We start from the raw sequence: 24,457 nt of genomic DNA on the forward strand, positions 1-24,457 counted from the left end.
AAATTTGCAGGTAAATGGTGGGACCTGGAAAGGATCATTCTGAGTGAGTTGTCCCAGAAGCAAAAAGACACACACGGTATATACTCACTCATATAGACACACAACATAGGACAAACCCACTAAAATCTGTGCATCTAAAGAAACTAAGCAAGGGAGAGGACCCTAACTAAAACGGTCAATCCCCATCCTGAAAGGCAAAGAGGATGGACATCAGAAGAAGAAGAAAACAGGAAACAACCTAGGAACCTTCTACAGAGGGCTTCTGAAAGCCAGAAGAAGAAAACAGGAAGCAAACTAGGAACCTACCACAGAGGGCCTCTGAAAGCCTCTGCCCTACAGACTATCAAAGCAGATGCTGAGCCTGATGATCAGCTGTTGGGCAGAGTGAACAGAATTTTATGTAAGAAGTGGGAAATAGTAAGAGCTGGAGAGGACAGGGTCTCCACAAGGAGAGCAACAGAACAAGAAAATCTGAACACAGGGAACTTCCCAGAGACTCATACTCCAACCAAGGACTATTCATGGAGATAACCTAGAACCCCTGCACAGATGTAGCCCATGACAGTTCAGTGTCCAAGTGGGTTACATAGTAATGGGAAGAGGGACTGCCTCTGACATAATCTGATTGGCCTACTCTTTGATCACCTCCCCCTGAGGGGGGAGCAGCCTTACCAGGCCACAGTAGAGGACAATGCAGCCACTTTTGATGTGAACCGATAGACTAAGATCAGAAAGGAGAGGAGAACCTCCCCTATCAGTGGACTTGGGGAGTGGCATGCATGCAGAAAGGGGAGGGAGGGTGGGATTGGGAGGGGAGGAAGGAGGAGCTTATGGGGCGATACAAAACGAATAAAGTGTAATTAATAAAATAAAATAAAAAGAGTAAAAAAAAAATAAAGTTAACAAGAGGCGGAGCAAGAAACCAGCTGACAGGGAATATACAGAAAGGAGGGACATTGAGAGAATTTAAGACTAAGACATTGTAAAGACATTTGGTTTTTTCCTTCTGGGATGTGAGCTGAGTAGAAAGATCAGCTGGGTGCTTTCTCTGCCTCTCTGCACTAGCAGGTTTTCACCCTAATATCTGACTCCAGAGTCTTTGTTGGTAAAAATTAAATGATTGGGATTTTCATTCTTTAAAACAACAACATATCCCTGGCTGGCCTGCTATGTAAACAAGGCTGGTCTCAAACTCAGAGGCCTGCCTTCAAATTCAGAGATCAGCCTGCCTCTGCTGGGATTAAAGGTATATGCCATCACTCCCAGCCTGAAAAACTTTTTTGATTAACAAAATAAAAAACAAACAAGCAAATCTCCCCACAGATTCTTATCATTCCCTTACCTTTAACCCTTTCTCATCTTTCATCCTTTGCTCCTTTCCATTTGGAACAACAATGAAAACAGGCCCAGATTTGTCTTCATCTTCCTTTAAGGTGGTTTTGCTTGGCACTTTCTTCCCTTGTGCACTCTACAACCAGAGTTAAGAGAACACTGATTAGGTAGGCCACTTCTGACGAATATATGCTACTGCCTAGCAAGAGAGCATTAGCCAGAGAAGTCACTATACGTGAAAGAAAATGATTAGCACATGACTCTTACATGTAACATGCTTCTGAATGAGACAGAGTCCTGCTATGTAGATCAGATGCAACTTGCAATCCTCCCACCTCAACCTCTTCGGTTCTTGACTATACATATGTACTATAAATGTTTTAAGTTATATTATGTGACTCTCCATTAGCTATTGAGCTAGAAAGGTACATTAACTCCAATTAATTTAGGCCACAGACAATATTTACTAGGTAGTTTTCTTCCTTGAAATCTTCAATACTAGCAGGGCACATGATTTTAACCCCAGCACTTAGGGAGGCAGGGGTAGGTAAACTGATGTGAGTATAAGGCCAGCCTGGTCTATACAGCCAAGGCTACAAAAAGAAAGCATGTCTCAAGAAACCAAAATTAAAAAAATCTTTATTATTTTTTTCCCTTAAGCTATCGATACTTTGTGTAGCCCTGGCTGTCCTAGAACTCACTCAGTAGACCAGGATGGACTCAAACTCAGAGATCCACCTGCTTCTGTCTCCCTGAGTTCTGGGATTAAAGGCATGGGCCACCACTGCCCAGGTTCGTTAATACTATTTATATATTTCATGTTAATGCTATCTGAATGAATGGCACTTATACAACTTACAACACTTAGTTGGGAAAGCTCTATTTTTCTCTATGTATCTTTCTTTAAAGTATCCCTACCAAGGTGTAACTAAGGTACTATAAATCTGTTCCTAAAGAACTTTGCTGTAAACATATTAAATATTTAGTTTTCAAAATTATATGACTAAAATATTTGTATCAGATAGATGATGAATAATACATATGCTTAAGGTAAAATCTGAATCTTATTGAAATAATTATAAATGTAACAAAAGTTAATGTTTCTAGTTGCCCAGAATTTCTTTCAGTCAAAATAAATATGAGGTTATGTGAAAGTACTTTGAAAGTTTTAGGAAAAAAATTGTCCAATTAATAATAGAGTAAAAAAATACTTCAAAGCACTTTTAGTCAAAATACTGAAACATTTGCTCACTTTGGGTTCAGGATGAGAAGAGGATAGGAAAAGAACAATCTTACTAGATAGTTTAGATGATAATTAAACTAAGTAACTCATAGACTTAAAGGACCTACTCATAAGGAAGAAAAAGTTGGCTGGAAACTCACTGGGTAGCGTAAGAAGACTTTGAACAATTGACAGTCCTCAGGCATACTTGGAGTACTGAGATTACAGGCGTGAGCCACTATGTCCAGTTAATATTTATAGTGTTTAGAAGAACACCTAGAAAACATCCACTCTATGATGGCGGTACAATAATAAATATGCTGAACAATAAAATTCCTTGTCTTACATTTTTTGGTCACTTGTACTTGGCTACTAACACGTTTCTTCATTTAAATTTACTATGAAGATTTGTTTATTTACCAGAGTTCTTTAATTTTCCCTTTATTAAACAATAAGCAGTCTAAATGGAAGAAAAATGATGAATTCAACATATGTTTATTACTGAAATAATTATAAATGTAGGAAAAGTTATTTTTTGTAGTTGCCCAGAATTTCTTTCTAAATACTGTTATCATTCAGTCAAAATAAATATGAGATTATTTATATGAAAGTGCTTTGAAAGCTTTAGAGACCAGCTCTGTGCATTGATAGAGAACTAATACTTTTGCTTTGATTCCAACACAATTAAATGAAAACATTGCCCAGGGAATATTAAAATGGGACGTGATTGTATTTAAGTCATGGAACTCCACATGGACACTGAAATGGTTGGTGGTTCAAGCACAAAAGGTATGGCTATATAGACTAATCAGAGTGGGGCTGGAGAATGGCTCGGAAGTTAAGAGTATTGACTCATCTTCCAGAGGACTCTGGTTGAATTCCCAACACCTACATAGTGGCTCACAGGCATCTGTTGTGTGGGTTCCAGGGGACATCTCTTCTGGCCTACACGAGCAATGCATCCATGTGGTGCACAGACATACACACAAGCAAAAAAATCCATACATATAAAATAAATCAATTTAAAAAATAATTTTTTATTATTTTTATTTTTTAAAGATTTACATTATCAGTATAAGTGTTTTGCTTGCATGTATTTACATATACGCACACCACGTGCATCTGGTGCCAGTGGAGGTCAGTAGAGGGCACTGGATCCCTGGGATAGGGGTTGTGAGCCAACATGTGAGTGCTGGGAATTGAAGTCAGGTCCAGTGCAAGAGCAACAAGTGCTCTTAATTGCTGACCCAATTCTTGAGCCCCCAGTAAATGTACAAACAAACAAAAAAGCCCACAACTTGGAGTATCTTTAAGTCTGATGACCTAATTGAGGCACACGAAGGAAGGTGATTATCTTCAAATACAGACCATCCAAAAGTGTTGATTTTCCTAGGGCTCACAGAGCATATGCTGTCTTTCCTACATTTTGGAAAGCTTTTTTTGAAACAGGATCTCACCATGTATGTAGACTAGGCTAGCCTCAAACTTGCAGAAATCTGTCTACCTCTGCCTCCCTAGTGCTAGGATTAAAGGTATATGGCACCATGTCAGACTCTTTCTTTTCACTAGTGCAAAGAGTTGGAGATCTCCATGACAGCACCTTGTGGAAACAAATGACTGTTTTGGAATCTGATTAATATATAAGCCATGGTCTCAGTACACAGAGCTCCCCTAACACACGTATGTCCTAAGTTTTAATCTCAATGTAGCAAAAAATGAAATCAATCAAACAAAAGAAAGTTCCATAAATACTTATTTTAATATTATCAAGAGCAGTGATAGTCTTTCATACATATGTGGCCTTTTCTAACTGAGTGACTCAGTGCAAAAAAAAAAAAAAAAATTAAGATAAAAGAACTATGTAAATATGTAGAGTTAACAGACCTTTGCTTTGGAAGAAACTCCTGGAGCTTTAGTCTTTTTCAGGTCAGGCTTAGCTTCTATGTTGCTGGAAACAGAATCTTCAACAGGTACTTTGAGGAGGAAAAAAAGCAGATACTTTGTTAAATTAAAATCATTTATCCTAGATACATTAAAAACATAATAATTTTTTAAAAAAACCTTTGTAGTCTTAAATGTATCAATATATGGGCAAGTAAAGATTTTTTCCTAGTCTTAGTTTCTCTTTAAAGGTTGGGTAGAGTGGGACATGCCTATTGTTTTAACACTTGGGAGGCAGAACCAGGGAGTTTGCTACAAGTTTGATGCCATGATCTTCCTTGTGAGAGGAAAGAGTGAGGGGACCAAAATGAAGGATATATGGGAAACATATGCTGCTTTGTAAACTAATTAAGAAATTAAAACCAAAAGCAAACAAAGCAAAAGTTTGAGGTACTCTACCCTAAAGGTTATTAACCTAAAATAAAACAAACAGGTACTACATTGTTCTTAGTTACCCACAAGAGCTAGATGGCTGAAAACACCATGTTACAGGTAGAAGAAAGGTGGAGTGTTCTGGAGTTCTGTGTTCTGGGCCTGACTGGCCACTGTGCTTGTGAACATCTTAGCTGTGATAACCTGCACCAAGATTTTATAAGGCATTTCTGAGTTCCAAGGCCAGCCTGGTCTACATAATGAGACTTTTTCTTCAATAAAATAAAACAACAAAAAGACCCATCAACATTTTATCATGGGTGAGAAATGAGCTCATGAGACACCATTTTCCCCCTGAGGCTATATACAGATAGTTGATAGTTGCTACTGGGAGAGGGGCTCACAAGGCCTCACCCCTTTATGAGGGTCCATTGGCAGTTCATGGTTGGTTGTGGAGTATGGGCTGACTGACTGAATGGCCACTGGTGAGCTGTCCATGCTTCTGTATACAACCTTAATTAACCTCATTTTGGTAAGAAAAGAAAAAAACCAAGAAAATGTGAAAGTAGGAGGAAGACTAGTTGGGAAGGGAAAGATGATGATTGGGAACTGGAGGGAAACGAGAAAACAATAAAGGATAGTGAACTCACTGTGTATAATTAATATGCTAATAAAAATAAAAGGACATCATATACTAAAAAAGACTGAAATTCAAAGCCAGTAACATCTCAAATATTCAATAAACATGTCCTATTGTGTATCTTTCACATGACAACCTTGTTCCAGCAGTTTCCTCTGCCCTTCCAATTTCTAATGTGCATGTCATAGTTTCAATTTACATTTTTTCCATAAAAAATACCACGATTAGTCATAATGGCACAAATAAAATACAGAATTAAATAATAGTGGCCATTTACTTTTCACATAAGAAAAATAAATTTTGCTGGGTGTGGTGGCACACACCTTTAGTCCCAGCACTGAGGAGGTAGAAGTAGGCAGTTCTCTGAGTTTTAGGTCAGCCTGATCTAAGTTTCAAGACAGTGAAGGGCTATATAGAGAACCTTTCTCAAAAACAAAACAAAACAAAACAAAACAAAAAAAAAAACACAAAACAAACTAAAAGCCAGGCAGTGGTGGTACATGCCTATAATCCCAGCATTCAGGAAGCAGAGGCAAGTAAATCTCTGAAACAAATTAAAAAAGAAAAAAAGAGAAAAAAATTTTCAAATAATTTTTGGAAAAGAAATTCTTTTAAAGCATGCTACAGAATTAGTTCAAAGTGTCTCCCTCTAATGTAATGATACTTAAACTGCACTTTAAAATTTTCTTTAAATAATAGTCAAGAGTACTTTTTGCTACATTGATATTTCTTTAAAGGTAGGAGCTGCCATCACTGAAATTATCTTCTAAACAATATTCCAATAAATATTAAACTTGAATATACACTTGGATAAAATTTTTGATTAATGTACAATTTCTAGCTTTATAATATCAGCAAGTTCTAGCTCACTAAACAGAAAAAAATTGTTTTTCTAAATCATTAAGTCTAGAAATCAAGTGGCTACAGGTTAAATACTATCAACTTTTTTTTTTTTTTTTTGTCAGGATCTCTCTGTACAGCTGTCCTGGAACTGACTCAGCAGACCAGGCTGGCCTTAAACTCACAGAGATCCAAGTGTCTCTGCCTCCCAAGTGCTGGGTGCGCCACCACTGCCTGGCTATTACTGACTTTTAGTATCAGGATCATCAGACAATTTTTTAAAATTAAAATATAGGGGTTCAGATAGACTTCAGTGGTAGGCTGAGAGCTAGATATGGTCAGTATTATGCAGTCACGTGTGATTAAGCAGAATTTCAGGGTGGTTCAAGTACTATTTGACCTTGTGAAAATCACTAACCTCCCTGCTTTCATGTTGTTAAAGTAGATTAAGCTAGATGTTCCCAACTCTTCTTCTAACTAGAATGTCCAATGATAGAAAATAGCTGTAGAAACCTTAAAAACAGGATGGAATAATTCTTCTTTTTCTTCTTGGTCTGTTCTTTTCAAAACAGGGTTTCTCTGTGTACCAGCCCTGGCTGTCCTGAAACTCACCTCTGCCTCCCAAGTGCTGGGATTAAAGGCATGTGCCACCACCAACCGGCTGGAAGAATTCTTGAAAGTAGTATTTGAACTACTATATCTTTATGACACAGAAAACAAATAATCATCACACCTTTAGTACAGATTCTGACGTAAATACTTGATAAATGTTTAGAAAAAGAGGCGAGGAAATGAAATAAAAAGATTATCAGACTGGCTATGTTCTGAGTTCCTTCAGGTCATTTTCAAAGTTATTACCTGGTGTAGGCTGATATTTGGCTGGAACTGACCCTCCCATTGGTTTGGACATTGCTTTAGCAGGTGCAGCGGGCTTTGATGGCATGTTAGCTTTGGCCTTTTCTAGCATGGCCAGTACTTGATCTTTAGAAGTTGGCTAGAAAGACAAAGCAAATTAAAGTTGACATTAGAAATACATTCATGCTGAGATTATTAAAAGATTTGCCACTAAACAAATGTTTGAGCTCCTACTTTTGATTCACCAATGAAGAAAAGGAGGCAGCACAAAACATAAAAGAAGTGACATACATTATGAAGTCACATTTGATTAACTACCATTCTAGAAGGTAATTTGTACTCCTGTAGGTCACCAGATTCTTCGAAGATCTACACTGTTAAAAAATTTTTTGTTCTCATTAGAATGTCAGATTGAGTGCCATTATACGTGATATCTTTTGCATATATAAATATATATGTGTGTGTATCTTAGTATTTTCCTAATCGCTTTTAACATTGGTAGTCACAAGAACTAGTACCTTTAGTTTCCCAGTAGCCTTCGCCATTTTTTCATATCCTAAATGCATCATAAAGAATGGCAAAGCATCTTGGGCCTTCTTTCGTACATCTCCATTTCTATCTTCTAGACAGGAATACAGATGAGGCACACAAAGGATAAGGTCTGTGGGAGTGGAACGAAGGGTAGGTAGTTTCTCTGCCAGCCAGCCTAGAAGCTGCCAATAAAAACAAATAAACAAACAAAAAAAACTAGTCAAACATTTTAAGTGGCTGATTACTATGATTAATGTCAGACTTAATAATATTACCTTTATATGTTTATTTTTTTATATATGAGGGCATGCCAGAAGAGGGCATCAGATCACATTACAGATGGTTGTGAGCTACCACGCAGTTGCTGGGAATTGAACTCAGGACCTAGTGGAATCAGGACATGTACACAGTTTGCACACATTCAATCACTGAGCTACACCCTGACCCTTGAATTAGATTTTTATATTTATTTATTGGAGGTAGTAGGTATGTCTATGTGGTTAGAAGATGATATGTGGAGTCCATTTTTTCTTTCCACATTGTAGACACCAGGGTTCAAATTCCAGTGATCACATTTTGAGGGTGAGCACTTTTATTCACTGAGCCATCTTTCTGGCTCTTAATTTTAGTTTTGTTTCTATGAGATGGAGGCTCAAATACCCCAGAATGGCTTTACTGCTAAGTAGCCAAAGATATATTTCATTTAAAATTCATCATTATCATTTTAATTTTGAGACAGATCTTCTACATAGTCTTGCCTGTCCCAAAACTCTCTATGTAGGTTGCCTCTGCCTCTTGAGTACTGGTATGGTATGGTGTGCCACCATACCTTGATTTTTAAAAAAAATTTTTTTAAAGATATAGTTTCTCTGTGTGGCTGTGGCTGTCCTGAAACTCCCTCTGTACACCAGGCTCATCACAAACTCAGAGATCTGCCTATGGCCCTCTTCAAAGTGCTGGGATTAAAAGTGTGCAACCATCAAGTATCACTATTTCTTACTTTAACAATTTTGATTGTTGTTTAATGATAACTGTAATTGAAGTTTTGGTTTCTTTATAAACTCAGTTATGTTATGTAAATATGTTTCTGTTTTAATCCCAAGTGCTGGATTTTAGTTGGGCTACAGTTTATCCACACCTGTTAATTTTCTTGTGTGGAGTATGGCTTTTGCCAGCTGGTAACAGCCTTCTACATGCACCATGGAGAGGGCCATGGTCTAGGGCTCAGAATACATAAATTGAGAGCCCAGAAAGAGAAAGTGTGGCATTTGGTATTGGCATGTGGTGTGTAGCAGTTTGGAGACAGGAGAGATGGTGTGGCAGTTTGGAGCAGATAGATGGAGAGAAATGGTTCTGGGTACAGTGGCTTGAAGAAGATTGCTGGCTGCATCTGCTGTTGGTATAAAGCCCTAAAAGAACCCAATGACCCTAAACAGACTGGAGAAGTAAAAAGTTCCTCTCTTCCCACTAACCTTCTTTTTCCTATGTGGGGTTGGAAGGGGAGGCTGAGAACTAAACACGCCAAATAAAGTAGAGTTTAAAATCAAGCACTACAGATACCCTACTATGTAGTTTTCCTGAATTTGTTTTATAGCCCAGGCTGCCTAAAGCTCATGGCAATCCTCCTAACATCAGTCATTTGAATCCTGGGATTATGTGTATAGCATCATGCCTAGCCTTAGGTCAATTTTCACTTAAGATTTCTACGATAAATAATAATGTTATCCTCAAGAGCTTATTTGCTTTTCTCTTGTTGTTGTTTTTTATTTTCAGGATAGGGTTTCTCTGTGTAGCCTTGGCTGTCCTGGACTCACTTTGTAGACCAGGCTAGTCTTGAACTCACAAAAAATCTGCCTGCCTCTGGCCTTGGCTATCCTGGACTCACTTTGTAGACCAGGTTGGCCTTGAACTCAGATCTGCCTGCCTCTCCCTCCCCAATTGTTGAGGTCACAGGAGTGTGCCACCACACCTGGTGCTTATTTGCTTCTAAAGAAAACTGTTCATTCATGTGCTTTGTCATTTTCAAATTAGGTTTTCTTTTTTTTTTACTGTTCAGTATCTGTTGCTATTATTTGGAGTTGGAGTTAGTTATATGTAACCTAGGCTGACCTCTAACTCAAGATCTTTCTGCCTCAGCCTCCTGAATTTTGGGATTACACGAATGTATTACCATATCCAATTTACTATACAGTTTTGAATTATTTATATAATCTAGATATTAACTTTATTGGAAAAAGTTTGCAAATATTTTTCCTAATCCTAGTATCATTTATTTATTTATTAAGATTTATTTATTATGTAGATGACTATTCCTAGCTACATGACTGCTCTAGCTGCATGCCAGAAGAGGGCATCAGATCCCAGTATAGATAGTTGTGAGACACCATGTGGTTTCTGGGAATTGAACTCAGGACCTTTGGACGGGCAGACAGTGCTCTTAACCACTGAGCCATCTCTCCAGCCCCACGAGGATTATATTTTAACAAATGACTTTTTATAATAAATTGATATGATCACATGGGTTTTATTTTATACATTCTATGGAACAGTGGATTGCACTGATTTTTGAATGCTGAACTCTATTTTTATAATCTGATTAAATCTGATTTTTGCCATTCAAGAGCTCAACAGAAAAGTATATACTATACAAACACAAAAAAGGAGTCCTTTAAGAAGTTTTTTGTTTTCTGTTTTTTTAAAAGGAAAATTATCTTGTCTCACAGTATAAGGGAATAGTCAAGCATAGTGAAGACGTTCTGACAGGAGCTTGAGACAACTGATCACATTTTATCCAAAGCAAGAAAGCAGAGAGCCATAAATGAGTGTTTAGCTCCCTTTCTATCTAACTTTTTTTCAGTCCAGGTTCCCAGCCTCTGGAATGCTACTGGCTACAGAGTTAAATGTATCTTGCCCATCATTAAAGTAATGCAGATAATGCCCCGTAGATGTGTCCAGAGGCTTGACTCCTAGGGGGACTCTGAATCCTCTGAAGATGCCAATTTTGTTTTAACCTGGTAGTCAGGGGTCAGAAGAAAAATTGTTGCTATTAGTTCAAAACCATTGTTTTGAGGATGAGGGAAGAAAGACTAGCTTGTAGAAAACAGCTGAGAACCTACTCACAGAAAAATACAAAAACATATCAAATGGGAGTAAAGTAAAATTTTATTTAAGCAAGTCCTTACCTCAAGAACATTTAATTTCATAATTAAAAATTTAAAATAATGCCAGGCAGTGGTGGTACACACCTTTAATCCCAGCCTGGGGAGGGAGAGGCAGGTGGACCTCTGTGTTTAAGGCCAGCCTGGTTTACAGAGTAAGTTTCTGGACAGCCAGGGCTATACAGAGAAACCCTGTCTTGAAAAAAAATCAGATAGATGGATAGATAAATTTAAATGCATAAAATTTAAGTAGCATTTAATCTTTTCTGACCATATCTTTCTTAAGTTAGGCACTCTCTTAATCCCAGCACTTGGAAGGCAGAGACAGGCAAGTTTGAGGCCAGCCTGGTCTACAGAATGAGTTCCAGGACATGTAGGATTACACAGAGAAATCCTGTCTCAGAGGGGGAAAGGAAGACTCTTACTTATGACTTCTGTGCCAAAATTATTTCAAGATCAGATTACATATTAATAATTATGAATGTCATATAATTAATCTTCATTCACTTTCCTAAACAAAGCAGGTATTAAAGATTATCCACACTGTTACTCAAAATTCAGTGTCTCTTGTGTAGCCTCTACTTAAGAATTTTTAAGTTATTTCTTTTGTGAGATTATAATTAAATTATTTTTCCTTTGTCTTTCCTCTCCCCAAACCCTCCCATATACCTCCTTGTTCTCTTTTCTGGCCTCTTTTTTCATTAATTGTTATATATATATATATATATGTGTGCATGTTTGCACATATATTCCTAAAGGATCCTATTTTATATACATATAAAATGATCCTATTTTAAAAACCAGGCAAACACATATTGCTAGCCTTCAATTTCCTGTGAAGCCAAGAATGCCCTCAGACTCCTGATCCTTCTGCTTCTCTTTCCCAAATGCTGAGATCAGAAGAATGAGCCACCACACTCAGTTTTACAAAGTGCAGGGATTCACCTTAGGCTTTCTGCATGTTAGACAAACACTAACAACTAAGTTTCATTCCCAGCCAAAAGTGTTACTGTTAATGAAACACAAAGCTGGGTGGAAATTGAGAGGTGAAGGTAGGTGATCATGAGTTCAAGGCCAGCTTCAGCCATATTTGACTTAGAAGCCACACTGGACTATATGAGACCCTATCTCAACTGTCCCACCACACCCCATTCCTTCACCCCCCACTCCCAAAAGAAAAAGCAGCATGGTGGGAAGATGGCTCAGTCAGTAAAGAGTTTACTACATAAGCATTAAGACCAGAGTTCTGATCCCTAGCAGTCATCTAAAAGCAACACACTGTGGTTCATATTTGTAATACAGTGCTGGGGGGCAGACAAGAGGATCTATGGAGCAGCTAATCTTGTTGAATTTGTGAGCTACTGGTTCATTAAGAGAACCTGTCTTGAAAAATAAGATGGAAGGCCAGGTGTGGTGGTGTACTTTAATCCTAACACTCAGCAGCAGAGGCAAAAAATAAATCACAAAAAGAGAAAGCTCTAAGAATTTGGTATCATCTTTATTTACTTTTATAATAAGTTTGTTTCAGTCTTTCTTCTTTCTCTCTCTTTCTTTCTTTTTTGTGTATGTGACAGTTTTTCATACAGTATGTAGCCCATGCTAGTGTGGAATTCATTATGAAGAACAAGCTGGCCTTAAACCTCTGTTGATCCTCCTTGCCTTAACTTTCTAAGTAACTGGATTATAGGAGTAATCGACCATTCCGGTCTTTAAAATAAAGTTTGTTAAACTGGGCATGGTGGAAGATATATTTAATCCCAGCAGGGCTGAGGCAGGCAGAACTCTCAAATTCAAGGCCAGCTTATAAGTTTCAGGATAGCTAGGGCTACACTGAAAGGCACTGTGTCTCAACCACTCCCAATGATTTGTTTTAACCATGAAAACATAATTATAGAGGTCACCTAAGGAGGTAAAAGGTATGAGTAAAATATATGATTTACTTATGGTACTAACCTCTTGCCTCAAGAAGGGATTTTCTTTTTTGAGTTCTTCAGAAAGATCTTCTCCCTCCAGCCACTCCTTCATGCCAGTCTGTTCTGCCCAAGCATTCACAGTTGCTAGGGCAGCAGCTCGAACATTGTTCTGAATTGAGAATAGAATTGGCAAAAATATCAAGTACAGTTTGGAGGGAGGGCGAGTGTGAGCAATGGAGGTTTCATCTTCAAAGGTCCTGTGTACATGGCCTGATCTATCTTCTATGAGACAGAAACTAGTGCTGTGACTATACTAAAGACTTCAAAAGAAGGTGAAAATATAAAACACAAAACTGGGAGAAAAATCCTACACTTGATTAGGCAAACAATAATTTGGATAAATATAATGCAAGAATAATAAACAGATTTTGCTTTCTGAATCTCCAGGAACTTTTATTACCTTATCTGCTAAAGAACAGATTTCTATGTTAAAGACTCAAATTGTTAAGAATTAAACTAACAATTTAAATATGTTTTAATACGAACTTGCATTCATAGAAAATAAAGATTTACAAACTGAAAAAAAATCTCATTTTTCAAATTAAGTGAATACAAAAGTAAAGAGACACCAAAATAGTTAGCCTAGGGCTAATATTTAAATAAAAACTTTCAGCCTTCAAGGAAACTTTAATGACTTCTGACAAATTATAAATACCTTACTGAAAAGCATGCTGCAGTGGTTCAGGGGTTAGAAGGATATAGAAAATCATTTCAAGATCTAAAATTCATACACTTATATCAAAACTTTAAGTCAGGTTTGGTGGCACAGACCAAACTTAGCACTTAGCAGAAAGAAGCAGGAGAATCTCTGAGTTCCAGGACAACCAAGGTTACATAAAGAGACCCTGTCTCATAAAACAAAACACAACAAAACAAAACAAAACAAAAAAAAAACGAAACAAAACAAAAACCCAAACCAGCACTTTCTCCTATCTGCTTCTGTATCTCTACTCCCTTCTCTCTACTCTTTGCATACATATTTTTTTTTCTCTTTCTCTTTCCCTCCCTCTGCATGGTGACTGAGAGGTGCTTCCAATAAACCTGCTATATACATTATATATATAAACACAACCACAATAAAACCTTAATGTTATTAAAGCACAACTATTTACTGACTGATTACTATATGAAACAGGTTACTATATGAAAATTAATTAAGTTAAATTGTAACTTAATTAATAAAAATGTCTAAACTAATTAAATATCGCGATTAAAAATTTATTTCAATTCTGTAAGAAAGAAACATCATAAAGATACTAAATCTAGAGAACATAACTATTTTAAGGATCATGAACTGAATAATGATACACCTAGTCATCATATCAATTCTGCCTAGATGGTAAACATGTTTACTACTTGTTTTCCAGTTTTTTCATCTTTACAAAATTTTAAGTAATTACATGTACTCTAAAGCAGAATTACTTGCAACCTCAGAAAGTGGCTGTTTTTTACAGAATGGAGCTACATTGGAAAGAGATTTATTTACCTTGCTATCTCCAAGAACAGTAATGATAGGGATGCCTAAGTTCTTTACATGTTGCTTGATGTTTGGACCCATGGCTACTGCCAGCTGCTGAAGGATATTCAATGTTTGCTGTACCTGAGAAAAAAGATTCAACACAGGTTCAAACAGTAATCAAACTTGCTCAAAGTTTTACAATTGCTATTACGTGGTCATAATATTATAGGCTTCTGGACTCCTTAAAAGATAGCAGTATTGGAGTGTTGTAACACAAGTCTAATTGGACTATGAATAATTTTAAGCCTCTTATCAGGCACTGAACTTGTGTGCACATACTCACACTCAAAACACATATACACATACAAATGAAATTGTTTTTCTTTTTGAGATAGGGTCTTTACTATGTAACCCTGGTTGGCCAGGATGGCCTGGAACTCAGTGATCCACCTGCCTCTGTCTCCTGAATACTGGGACTAAAGGCATTTTCTACCATGCCTGGCAAAAAAATAAAAATATTTCAAAAGGCTATTACTAGAATTTTATTGTATAGTTTAAAAGATATTGATATAAAAATAAAAAAGTAAAATGTAGAAATTAGTGCGAGTAAGACGCCATGGTGGGTCAAGGTACCTGCCATCAAGGCTGACAATCTGAGTTTAACCCCAGAACCTTGGTGCGATGGAAGGAGAGACCTGACACCTACAAGCTGTTCTCTGACCTCCACATGCACCCTCTTCCTCTCAGATACACAAATGATACACTTAAGTCTTTTTCTTATTAGAAATTAAACAGACATGGTGATACATGTGTGTAACTCCAGTACTAGGGAGAGTGACACAGGATTACTTGGAGTCTGAGCCTAGATTGAATAGTGAGTTCAAGGCCTGCCTGGACTACATTGTGGATCTCTATCTTAAAAAATATAAACAAAAAAATTGAAATTAGGCATATTTACATATGTTAAAATAGAAATAGTTCCACACAAAGATATTTAGTATTGGACTCCTATAAAAAATAAATTCTGACATTTAAGAGAATTACTAAATCTGTGTATGTTGAGACACATTTAAGAAATAAGAGAATCTTTGTGTAGTTCAAAACAAATAACATCATTCATTTTTGCTAGTGAAAGCTATAATGAAAAATGAACCTTCTACAGCAGCAGGGAAAGGGAAAAAAGAGAAAAGGCACATGGTCCACGTACCAAGATTTTATTTGAATCATTGAGCCGACCCTTCAAGGCAGTTGGAAGTTCACCTATATTTGGTTGGATAAATTTTGCTTCATTGATAATACCTGCCACTTCATCTAGGCCTTCTTTCCTGATCTTCCAATTCTTGTCACCAATCTTAGACACCAACTCTGAAGTAATTTTGTCACTGAAAAACAGAAGGCATAATTTTAATTCTATATTCCTAAAAGGTAATGTCACCAAAATTCTCTTTACTGAATTAAAAAAAAAAAAAGTTAAGATTTTAAGTATAATGAGTCTGGATATACTAGTGCACAATTAAAATCTTGGCAATCAGGAAGCTAAAGCAGGAGGACAGTGGGTTCAAGGCCAGCCTGTATTATAATATAGTGAAACCCCGTCTCAAAAAAGGGCAAGAAGACAAATAGGTGGGCACGATAGCGCATGCCTCTTAATCCCAGCACTCAGGAAGGCAGAAGCAGCCTGTCTTAACAAACAAACAAGCAAACACACAAATCCAAACATTTATTTTTGGTTTTCTGAGACAGGATTTCTTTGTGTAATAGAGCTGGCTGTCCTGGAACTTACTTGGTAGACTAGGCTGCCCTCGAACTCTCAACGATTCACCAGTGTCTGCCTTCCAAGTGCTGGGATCAAAGGAGTGTGTGTCCACATAAAGAATGAAATAAATTTCTTAGGTAAAACCTACCTGATCTCAATCCTTGGCAAAAGATCAACAACATCATTGTTCCCATCATCTGGTTCATCTCCTTCTTCTCCTTCATCCGTACCAATTGTGCTGTGCTTAGAAATTCCTCTGGTTGGAGCAGGTGGGCTTTGTCCCTGCATCTACACACACATGAATGAAACTAATGAACTTGAAGAATGACAGCAAACAGACTAGAGAAGGTGCCTATGTAAAGTGTTCTCTTTCTTTAGTAATACTTGTTTTTCTGTTTTGTTTTTTGCTATGCTGGGGATAGAACCCAGGGCTTTATGCATTCTAGGAAGTGTTCAACCACTGAATTTCATTCCTAACTTATAAAGTATTTATACAATGTTGTAATACCTACTTTAGTCACTAGCTAGATTCTAATTTTGAGACAAAATAGCAAGTTATTTTTATGGAAAACTATTAGAACTTGACTTCTCAATCACTAAGTTGTCTTTTGAGTTACATCTCTACAACAAAAGCAAGCATGTTCAGTCAGAAAGCTATTCAAGACTTAATGTTTTTAAAATTTTTTTTTAACAAAAACAAACAAACAAAAAGCAGTACAGCTACATTTCAGTCAAGTGTGATAGTGAATGCTTCTAATCCAGCATTCAAGAGGCAGGAGGACTGCTACAAATTTGAGGTCTGCTAGTCTATATAGCAATTTCCAGACCAACTAGGGCTGCCCTATTTTTAAAAATTGGTTTTAAATTTAATGTATTTTTTGAATAGGTAGTAGATCCACAATGTATGATATTATAAATGTATAACTAGAAAAAATAGATCTCTCGCCAGGCGTGGTGGTGCATGCCTTTGATCCCAGCACTTGAGAGGCAGAGGCAGGTAGATCTCTGAGTTTGAGGCCAGCCTGGTCTACAGAGACAGTCTAGGACAGCCAGGGCTTTGTGTAACAGAGAAAGCGTGTCTCAAAAAGGCAAAACCAAAACCAAAACACACACACAAAACAATTCTAACCATAATCACTCAGTTTTCTTCATAAAGTTAATTTCAAATTTCTTATGAATTCTTCTGGGAATACTTCATATACATAAAACCAAACACATATGTTCTTTATCCCAAAGGTTTAAAAATTTGATCATTTTGCCTATTTTTTTTTAAAAGATTTATCTTTAAGTATGTGTGTGCCTGTGTACTAGCAGAAGCCAGAGAAAAGTACCGGATTTCCTAAAGGTAGAATTACAGGTAGTGTAGACCATTCTACATGAGTGATGGTAAGAAATGAAGTTGGGTCCTCTGGAATAGCTCTTTAGTAGTTATCTCTTTAGGTTCTGCTTTTGTTCTTAGTCTTTTAGACATAATCTTACTTTGCAACTCAAGCTGACCTTGAACTCTATTGCAGCTTAAGCTGACTCTGAAATAATTCATGGTCTTCCAGGTTCAGAGTGCTAGAATTACACATTCACATGCCATTAAAGTTGGTTAAAAACTTAGTCTAAACTAATGTAAAATTCTTAAAACTACGCATAGGTTAGATCATTTTTAGAACCTTTACCTTTTCAAATTCAGCATCTATTTGGGAAAGGAGGGCAGGCTTCTCGTCCTCAAAGAACATTCTCAAAGAAGGACCAACATACAAATACATCACACCAAGCAGGGTGATGGCGGAAGTTCTCACAGCCTGCCAGAGAAAACAGCAAGAACTTTCCAAACTAGAACAGAAACATGAAAGTGGCTAAAATGCTTCTATACATGCTGAAGGTTACTCACTGGGTTTGTTGCAGCAAGAGCAGTCTTCACATTGCTAATGAAAGCTTTGACATTCAACCTAGAAAAAAAAAAGCATTTAGAATTTCTTGATAACAAACAAATGAAATCTTCAAAATATTCGCTAGTTTATAAAATCAGACTTTAGGATTGACTCTCACTGGAGGAGGGCTCAGGTATCCTCTTTCATAACCTTTAAGTGAGCTTTAGGTACTATCTGTACACTGATTAATCCTATTATGCTTAATTAAGACTCCAAAAGCTACTCTTAAATGTGTTTTTTTTTTAATATTTATTATTAGTGTATATGCATGCATTTGTGACACAGGCCACTTATAGAGAGGTCAGATGACAACCTTTGTTGGATCCCTTGGAATTAGAGTTACAGATAGTTGTGAGCTACCCAACATGGGTGCTGGGAAATGAATTCAGCTGAGGTCCTCTGGAAAAACTTTGAGTGTTCTCTAACTGCTGAGTCATCTGTCTAGGCCAGACAATAACTGCAGTTTTTCCTTCTTCCTTTATGTGGGTGTGAAGGACTGACTCAGCCACCAAATTTTACCTGCTAACCTATCTCATACTGGCACCATATACAAATCTGCCTTTGTCACATTTCTATTTCTATGTCTAGCAGACATCCTACATACACATCAGCTCCCAAACTTGTGCCTTCCAGTCTTCTATAACTCATTTCAGATCCATATTTATTCTCTCAGTTCTTGAGGCCATCCTTGCTAAGTATATGTTAAGGATAACACTTTCACATCTAGAATCGATATACACACAATTATTTCTTTTTTTTATTTTATTGGTTTTTCAAGATGGTTTTTCCATATAGCCTTGGTTGTCTGAACTTGTTTTCTAGACCAGGCTGGCCTTGAACTCAGAGCAATCCATCTGCCTCTGCCTCCTGAGTGCTAGGATCACAGGCCTGTGCCATTGCACCTGGCAACTATTTCTTGTCTTCCTTTCTTTTTAAATTGTTTTTTTTTGTTTGTTTGTTTGTTTTCTGAAACAGGGTTTCTCTGTGTAGCCTTGGCTGTCCTGGAGTTGCTCCGGTCTTGAACTCACAGAGATCCTTCTGCCTCTGCCTCCTGACCACTGGATTAAAGATTTGCACAACCACGCCCAGTTGCAATGGTACTTTTCTAGCTAGGGTGTTAAGCTTTTTTTGTGCTTTATTTTCTTCATTTATAAAAGGAGAGACAGCACATTATTATATGAAAACTACTCTAAAAAGTGCATGGACAAATAGCATATACTGATAGTTCCAGCACAAAAAGTTGTGGCAAAAGGCTTAAATATTTCCAGGAATCTGCAATAACATGAACAGCCCAGTGAGGTGGTTCAGAGGGTAAAGGTGTTTGTCATCATGGTTGGTGACATGATTCAATACATAGCAGCTACATGGTGAAGGGAAAGAATTTCTGCAAGGTGTTTTATGACCTTATGTGTGTCCTGTGGCATGTACACATGAAGGGGCACTGTACCCATCTCCCCAGACAAGAAGGTTAAGTGGTAGGTCTAAATGTAATTTAAAAATAATGAACTATGTTCATACAAAAATGAACTTGCCAAAGAATGCTTAAACAATTAAAAAATCTTCTAAATTTTTTTATTATTACTTTATTTACAGATATATATTCCATGTATACCTGTGTGAGAGGGTTAGATCCCCTGGAGCTGGAAATACAAACAGTTGTGAACTACTATGTGGGTGCTGGGATTTGAACCTGGGTCCTTTGGAAGAGCAGCCAGTGCTCCTAACAGCTGAGCCATCCCACTAACCCCTACAATAACAAAATTTTATTGTAGGAATTCTGTTAGCGTTGAACCCCAAAAAGAGCCCTTTCAAGCCTTAAAAAACTGCATAGTAATTTTGAAATGTATCTGAACAAAAATACTTTTGTTCAGGAACTAGCTTTTCTGTGGGACAGCTATTAACTCTTGAGGAAAAAATAATCACGAGAAAAAAAAATAACTAAGAGGTCTGTCTATGAGGGGACTGGACATAGGCCTCTGTGATAAAGCACTGGTCTAGCATGTACAAGCCCTTGGTGCAATCCTTAGAACTTCCAAAAAACCATAGGGGAGAGTAGACAGGGAAGAGCAAACTGGTGTAGCAGGCACCTGCCTGCCATACCTCCCACAAGACAGACACACACACACCATGCTAACTTTAAATGTGTGTGTGTATAAAATAAAAACAACAAAAAAACTTCTTTTACTGCATATCAAAATGTAGAATATAAGTCAATACAGAACTTTTAGAACAAACGTGTTTTCCTTTTACATAAGTTAGACAACCCAACCTCAGTGCTTCAGAAGCGAGCAGAGATAGTGAAAACAAATTAACACCAGAGATGACAAAATATTTAATTATATTTCACTTTCTTTTTCTGACTTACCCAGAAAAACCAAATTCTTTTATTGCATTTGATAGCCAATTTAGAGTTTCTGACTGGTTCTTGGGATTCTTTTGTGAGAAGGCCATGGACATCACCTGAAACAATGGAAAATGTAGCACCAGATCTCCATCTTCTCCATATTTCTTATAGAAATAAATTATGACTTTAAGATGTACATTATTAAATATGATTTTTTTTTCTGGTGTTAACTATAAGAATCTATGAATAAAGGATTTTATTTATCCTTAAAAAAATGAGGTGACAGAGTTTTAAAGGCATCCCTGTTTGAAACATTTTATTTACTCATCATTTTGAATTACAGTGTCTTAAGAGAGAATTAATGACACTTTCTATTGTCAAGCCAGCCAGTGTACATGAGACCCATCTTTAAACTCCCACAGCATAAAAAACTTTACCCAAGAATTAATTGTAGTTAGTACGCCTAAATTAAAATTTGGTAAAAATCGGGACAACAGAGAAAAAGAAAGTTCTGTGGAACTAACCTGTTCAGCTGTCCATGGCAACATACATGCTTCAGCTATTGCTGTCATAGCTTCTTTTGCATTGTTCCCACATTTCACATCTCCAATCTTGTCTACAAGGCCATCTAATACAATCTGAGCAGAAGTTTTAGAAAAATTTCCCTTCTGGGCAATTAAAGCAACTATGTGAAGCTTCATCTGCATCACCTGAGCAAGAATAAAATCAGAACATTATATGAGGAACCAATGACATTCAGTTACTCACACAGAAAGATGTACTTTCTGTAAGAATAACCAGACAAAAATCAAAATTTAATAGCAGAGAAACACTTAAAGAGATGCTCAACATCCTCAGTCATCAGGGAAATGCAAATTAAAATGACCCTGAGATTTCACCTTACACCCATCAGAATGGCTAAGATCAAAAACTCAAGTGACAATACATGCTGGAGAGGATGTGGAGAAAGGGAAACCCTCCACCACTGCTGATAGGAATGTAAACTTGTACAACCACTTTGGAACTCAATCTGGCGCCTTCTCAGACAATTAGGAATAGCACTTCCTCAAGATCCAGCTATACCACTCCTAGGCATATATCCAAAAGATGCTCAAGTATACAACAAGGACATTTGCCCAACCATGTTCATAGCAGCTTTATTGGTTAATAGCCAGAATCTGGACACAACCCAGATGTCCCTCAATTGAGGAATGGACAGAGAAATTGTGGTACTTTTACACAATGGAATACTACTCAGCTATTAAAAACAAGGAAATCATGAAATTTGCAGGCAAATGATAGGGACTAGAAAAGATCATCCTGAGTGAGGTAGCCCAGAAGCAGAAAGACACACATACTTATAAGTGGATATTAGACATATAGGATAAACATCTAAAATCTGTACACCTAAAGAAGCTAAGCAAGAAGGAGGACTGTAAAATGATCAATCCTCTCTCAGAAAGGCAAACGGGATGGACATCAGAAGAGTTCAAATAACCTAAATATCTACTGAAAACAAAATATGGTTTATTTGTTGTGGGTTATTAATATTTATTATAGATACCTTTTAGTTAAGCAGCAGTTATTCCTAATCCAGCTGTATACCCAAATCACCACAGAGACTAGGATTTATTTAATTAACCTAGAGCACAATATTGGGCAACAGTTACTCCATCCTAAACCTCCAATAGACAGCATAGTTTCCTACCATTCAGATTTCACCCATTATACTTGTTTTTAGTCATACCTTAGGTACAGTTCACCTCCCTCATGATTTGAAGTCCCTCCTCATGGTTCTATGTCCTGGCTTGCTGATCTCTGTTTTCTACCACTCCCCCTGGCTTCCTTCTTCTCCCCTCTGGACCAGGATGTCCCACCCTATTTTCTCCAATGCACAGCACTGGCTGTATGTTTAATTGACACTAAAGAGAACAAATGGTGGCATGTTTTCAAAAACTTGAGACAGGTGATGCTTACAATAAGCATCACAATGCAATGTCTGGACTGAAAACAGATAGTGGGGTAGAGATCAGCATTTGAAGGAACAAGGGTACATTCCACAAGAATATTATACCAACATTTATACAATGTAATATTATATGGCAATAATATGTATAGGTAAACCTCAAAAACTTATGCAATGTCAAAGTCAGCACAAAAGAAATAATCCCACTGATATAAAGTACTCAGAAGAAGTGAATCCAGGGAGACAGAGAATTGAGCTGGATAAAGAATGCTTGCTACTTAAAGAACAGAATTCTCTTGAGAATGATGAAAACACTGTCAGTGGTTTTCAATCTTCCTAATGCTGTGACCCCTAATACAGTTTTCACACTGTAAAATTTCCAACCATAAAATTATTTTGTTGGTACTTCATAACTATAATTCTGCTACGGTTATGAATCCTAGTGTAAATATGTGATATGCAGTGTACCTTACATGTGACCCTATGAAAGGGTCATTTTGACCCCCCCAAAGGGGTTGTGACCCATAGCTTGTGGACTACTGATCTTAAATCTAGTATTGTAGACTATAGTCATTTTTTAATTTAAAAATGAGTTTTATAGTCTCAAAGTTGTTATTTTCAAAGCTAGCATGAGACACATTAAAACCTATCTCAAAAAACTAAGGCTGCAGAAATATCTCAGTTGGTAAAGTGCTAACTGCACAAGAAAAGAACCTGAGTTCAATTCCAAGAACCTGGGCAAATAACCAGGTACAGCAGTGAATGTTTATGATCTCAGTAATGAGGAGGCAAAGACATGGCCTAGCAGGCGTGTGCTGGCCACATAGCCAGGCCTGTTCAGTGAGCACCTGGTCTCAGTGAGAGGCCCTATCTCAAAGAACAAAGTGCAGCTCCTAATAAACGACACTTAGGGTTGGTCTCTAGCCTCCATACGTATATGAACACACATGAATGCACACACATACACAATGGGTAAAAATTCTTGCTTATGTAGCTACTATAAAAGAATACTGCCTAAAATCAAGTGTTCTTTTACCTATCTAGAGGCTATATGAAAAGATGTTTTAAACCAATGATAGGCAATAAAAAGTAGTATGAGTTGAGGAATGAAGAACCAAGATCCTTCAGAATATTCAACTTTTGTGAAGAATTTACTAAAGTGATAAAAGAAAAGGAAGGAACAATGGTAGAAAGAAAGGAGGGGGTAAAGTAGCAAACATGGGACTAACAATTTGCCAAAAATAAAACAAATACATTGTAAGATTACTTAGCATGAGTATTCTATGTAGACCTATTGATAAATTCTGCATCACTTTAAAAATTTTTATTATTATTACTGTATATGTATGATGTATGTAAGTGCAGGTGTATGCATGTCACTCATAGTGCACACATGGCACCTAGAAGACAACTTTTAGGAATCAGTTCTTTTCTGCCATAGATTCCAAGGATCAAATTCAGGTCCTCAGGCTTGCATGGAAAGTTCTTTGATCCACTGGACAATCTTGCTGGTCTTTCTGGGTTTTTTTATTTGATTTTTTTCGAGACAGGGTCTCCCTATATAGCTTTGCCTACCCTGGAACTCACTATGTAGACCAGGCTCCAACTCAAGTGATCCACCTGCCTCTACCTCCAAGTGCTAGAATTAAGGGGTGCGCCACTATGCCTAGCCTGTATCATTTTTCTAAGCGTCTTTCTACTCTTATTTTTTAGAATAATAATAGTGTCAAATAGTTATATAGGTTGTCTCAGACATTGTTATAATAGAAATTATTTAAATAAAAACATTAAATTTGTAACTTAAAATACCTGAAAATTAGTTTCTTTCCATCCAGGTTTTTTGGCTAGCATCCTAACTAATGCTTGGCATGGCATTTCAGTTCGCTCCATTAGTTCAACAGCCTATAAATAAAGCAAGACAAGAAAGTTAAAGGGTAGATCCTAAGGTCAAATCTGTAGTCATTTCTCAAGAGGAAGGGAATCAGAGTTGGGATGGTTATGGTGAGAGCTCAGAGCTTCCACTGTGATTCAGTTCTTAAGCGAGGCACTTGGAGTATGGCTACTCTAGCACCATTAACTGTTTTTAAAATTCACCTTTTAGGAATTCACAACTTTTTTTCATTTGCCTTGTGTGTACTATTAACTA

The 24,457-nt window shown here is 37.1% G+C and overlaps 1 protein-coding gene across 4 annotated transcripts in view; it reads right to left on the reverse strand.

Annotated features, from left to right (window-relative positions):
- Positions 1-24,457, reverse strand: part of Ckap5 (cytoskeleton associated protein 5) — a 94,359-nt gene that overhangs the window by 18,465 nt on the left and 51,437 nt on the right. For all 4 annotated transcript variants that reach the window (XM_060371787.1, XM_060371784.1, XM_060371786.1 and 1 more), the window contains exons 16-28: positions 24,121-24,213; positions 20,870-21,055; positions 20,367-20,461; positions 17,962-18,019; positions 17,747-17,872; positions 16,228-16,367; positions 15,531-15,705; positions 14,351-14,464; positions 12,845-12,973; positions 7,721-7,915; positions 7,206-7,341; positions 4,439-4,527; positions 1,343-1,468 (exon numbers count right to left, since the gene is read on the reverse strand). In XM_060371787.1, the coding sequence (XP_060227770.1) occupies positions 1,343-1,468; positions 4,439-4,527; positions 7,206-7,341; positions 7,721-7,915; positions 12,845-12,973; positions 14,351-14,464; positions 15,531-15,705; positions 16,228-16,367; positions 17,747-17,872; positions 17,962-18,019; positions 20,367-20,461; positions 20,870-21,055; positions 24,121-24,213 (1,662 nt within the window). The remainder of the gene's footprint in view (positions 1-1,342; positions 1,469-4,438; positions 4,528-7,205; positions 7,342-7,720; positions 7,916-12,844; positions 12,974-14,350; positions 14,465-15,530; positions 15,706-16,227; positions 16,368-17,746; positions 17,873-17,961; positions 18,020-20,366; positions 20,462-20,869; positions 21,056-24,120; positions 24,214-24,457) is intronic.

The sequence above is a fragment of the Meriones unguiculatus genome, chromosome 18 (genome assembly GCF_030254825.1).
Source record: "Meriones unguiculatus strain TT.TT164.6M chromosome 18, Bangor_MerUng_6.1, whole genome shotgun sequence".
Taxonomy (NCBI): domain Eukaryota; kingdom Metazoa; phylum Chordata; class Mammalia; order Rodentia; family Muridae; genus Meriones; species Meriones unguiculatus.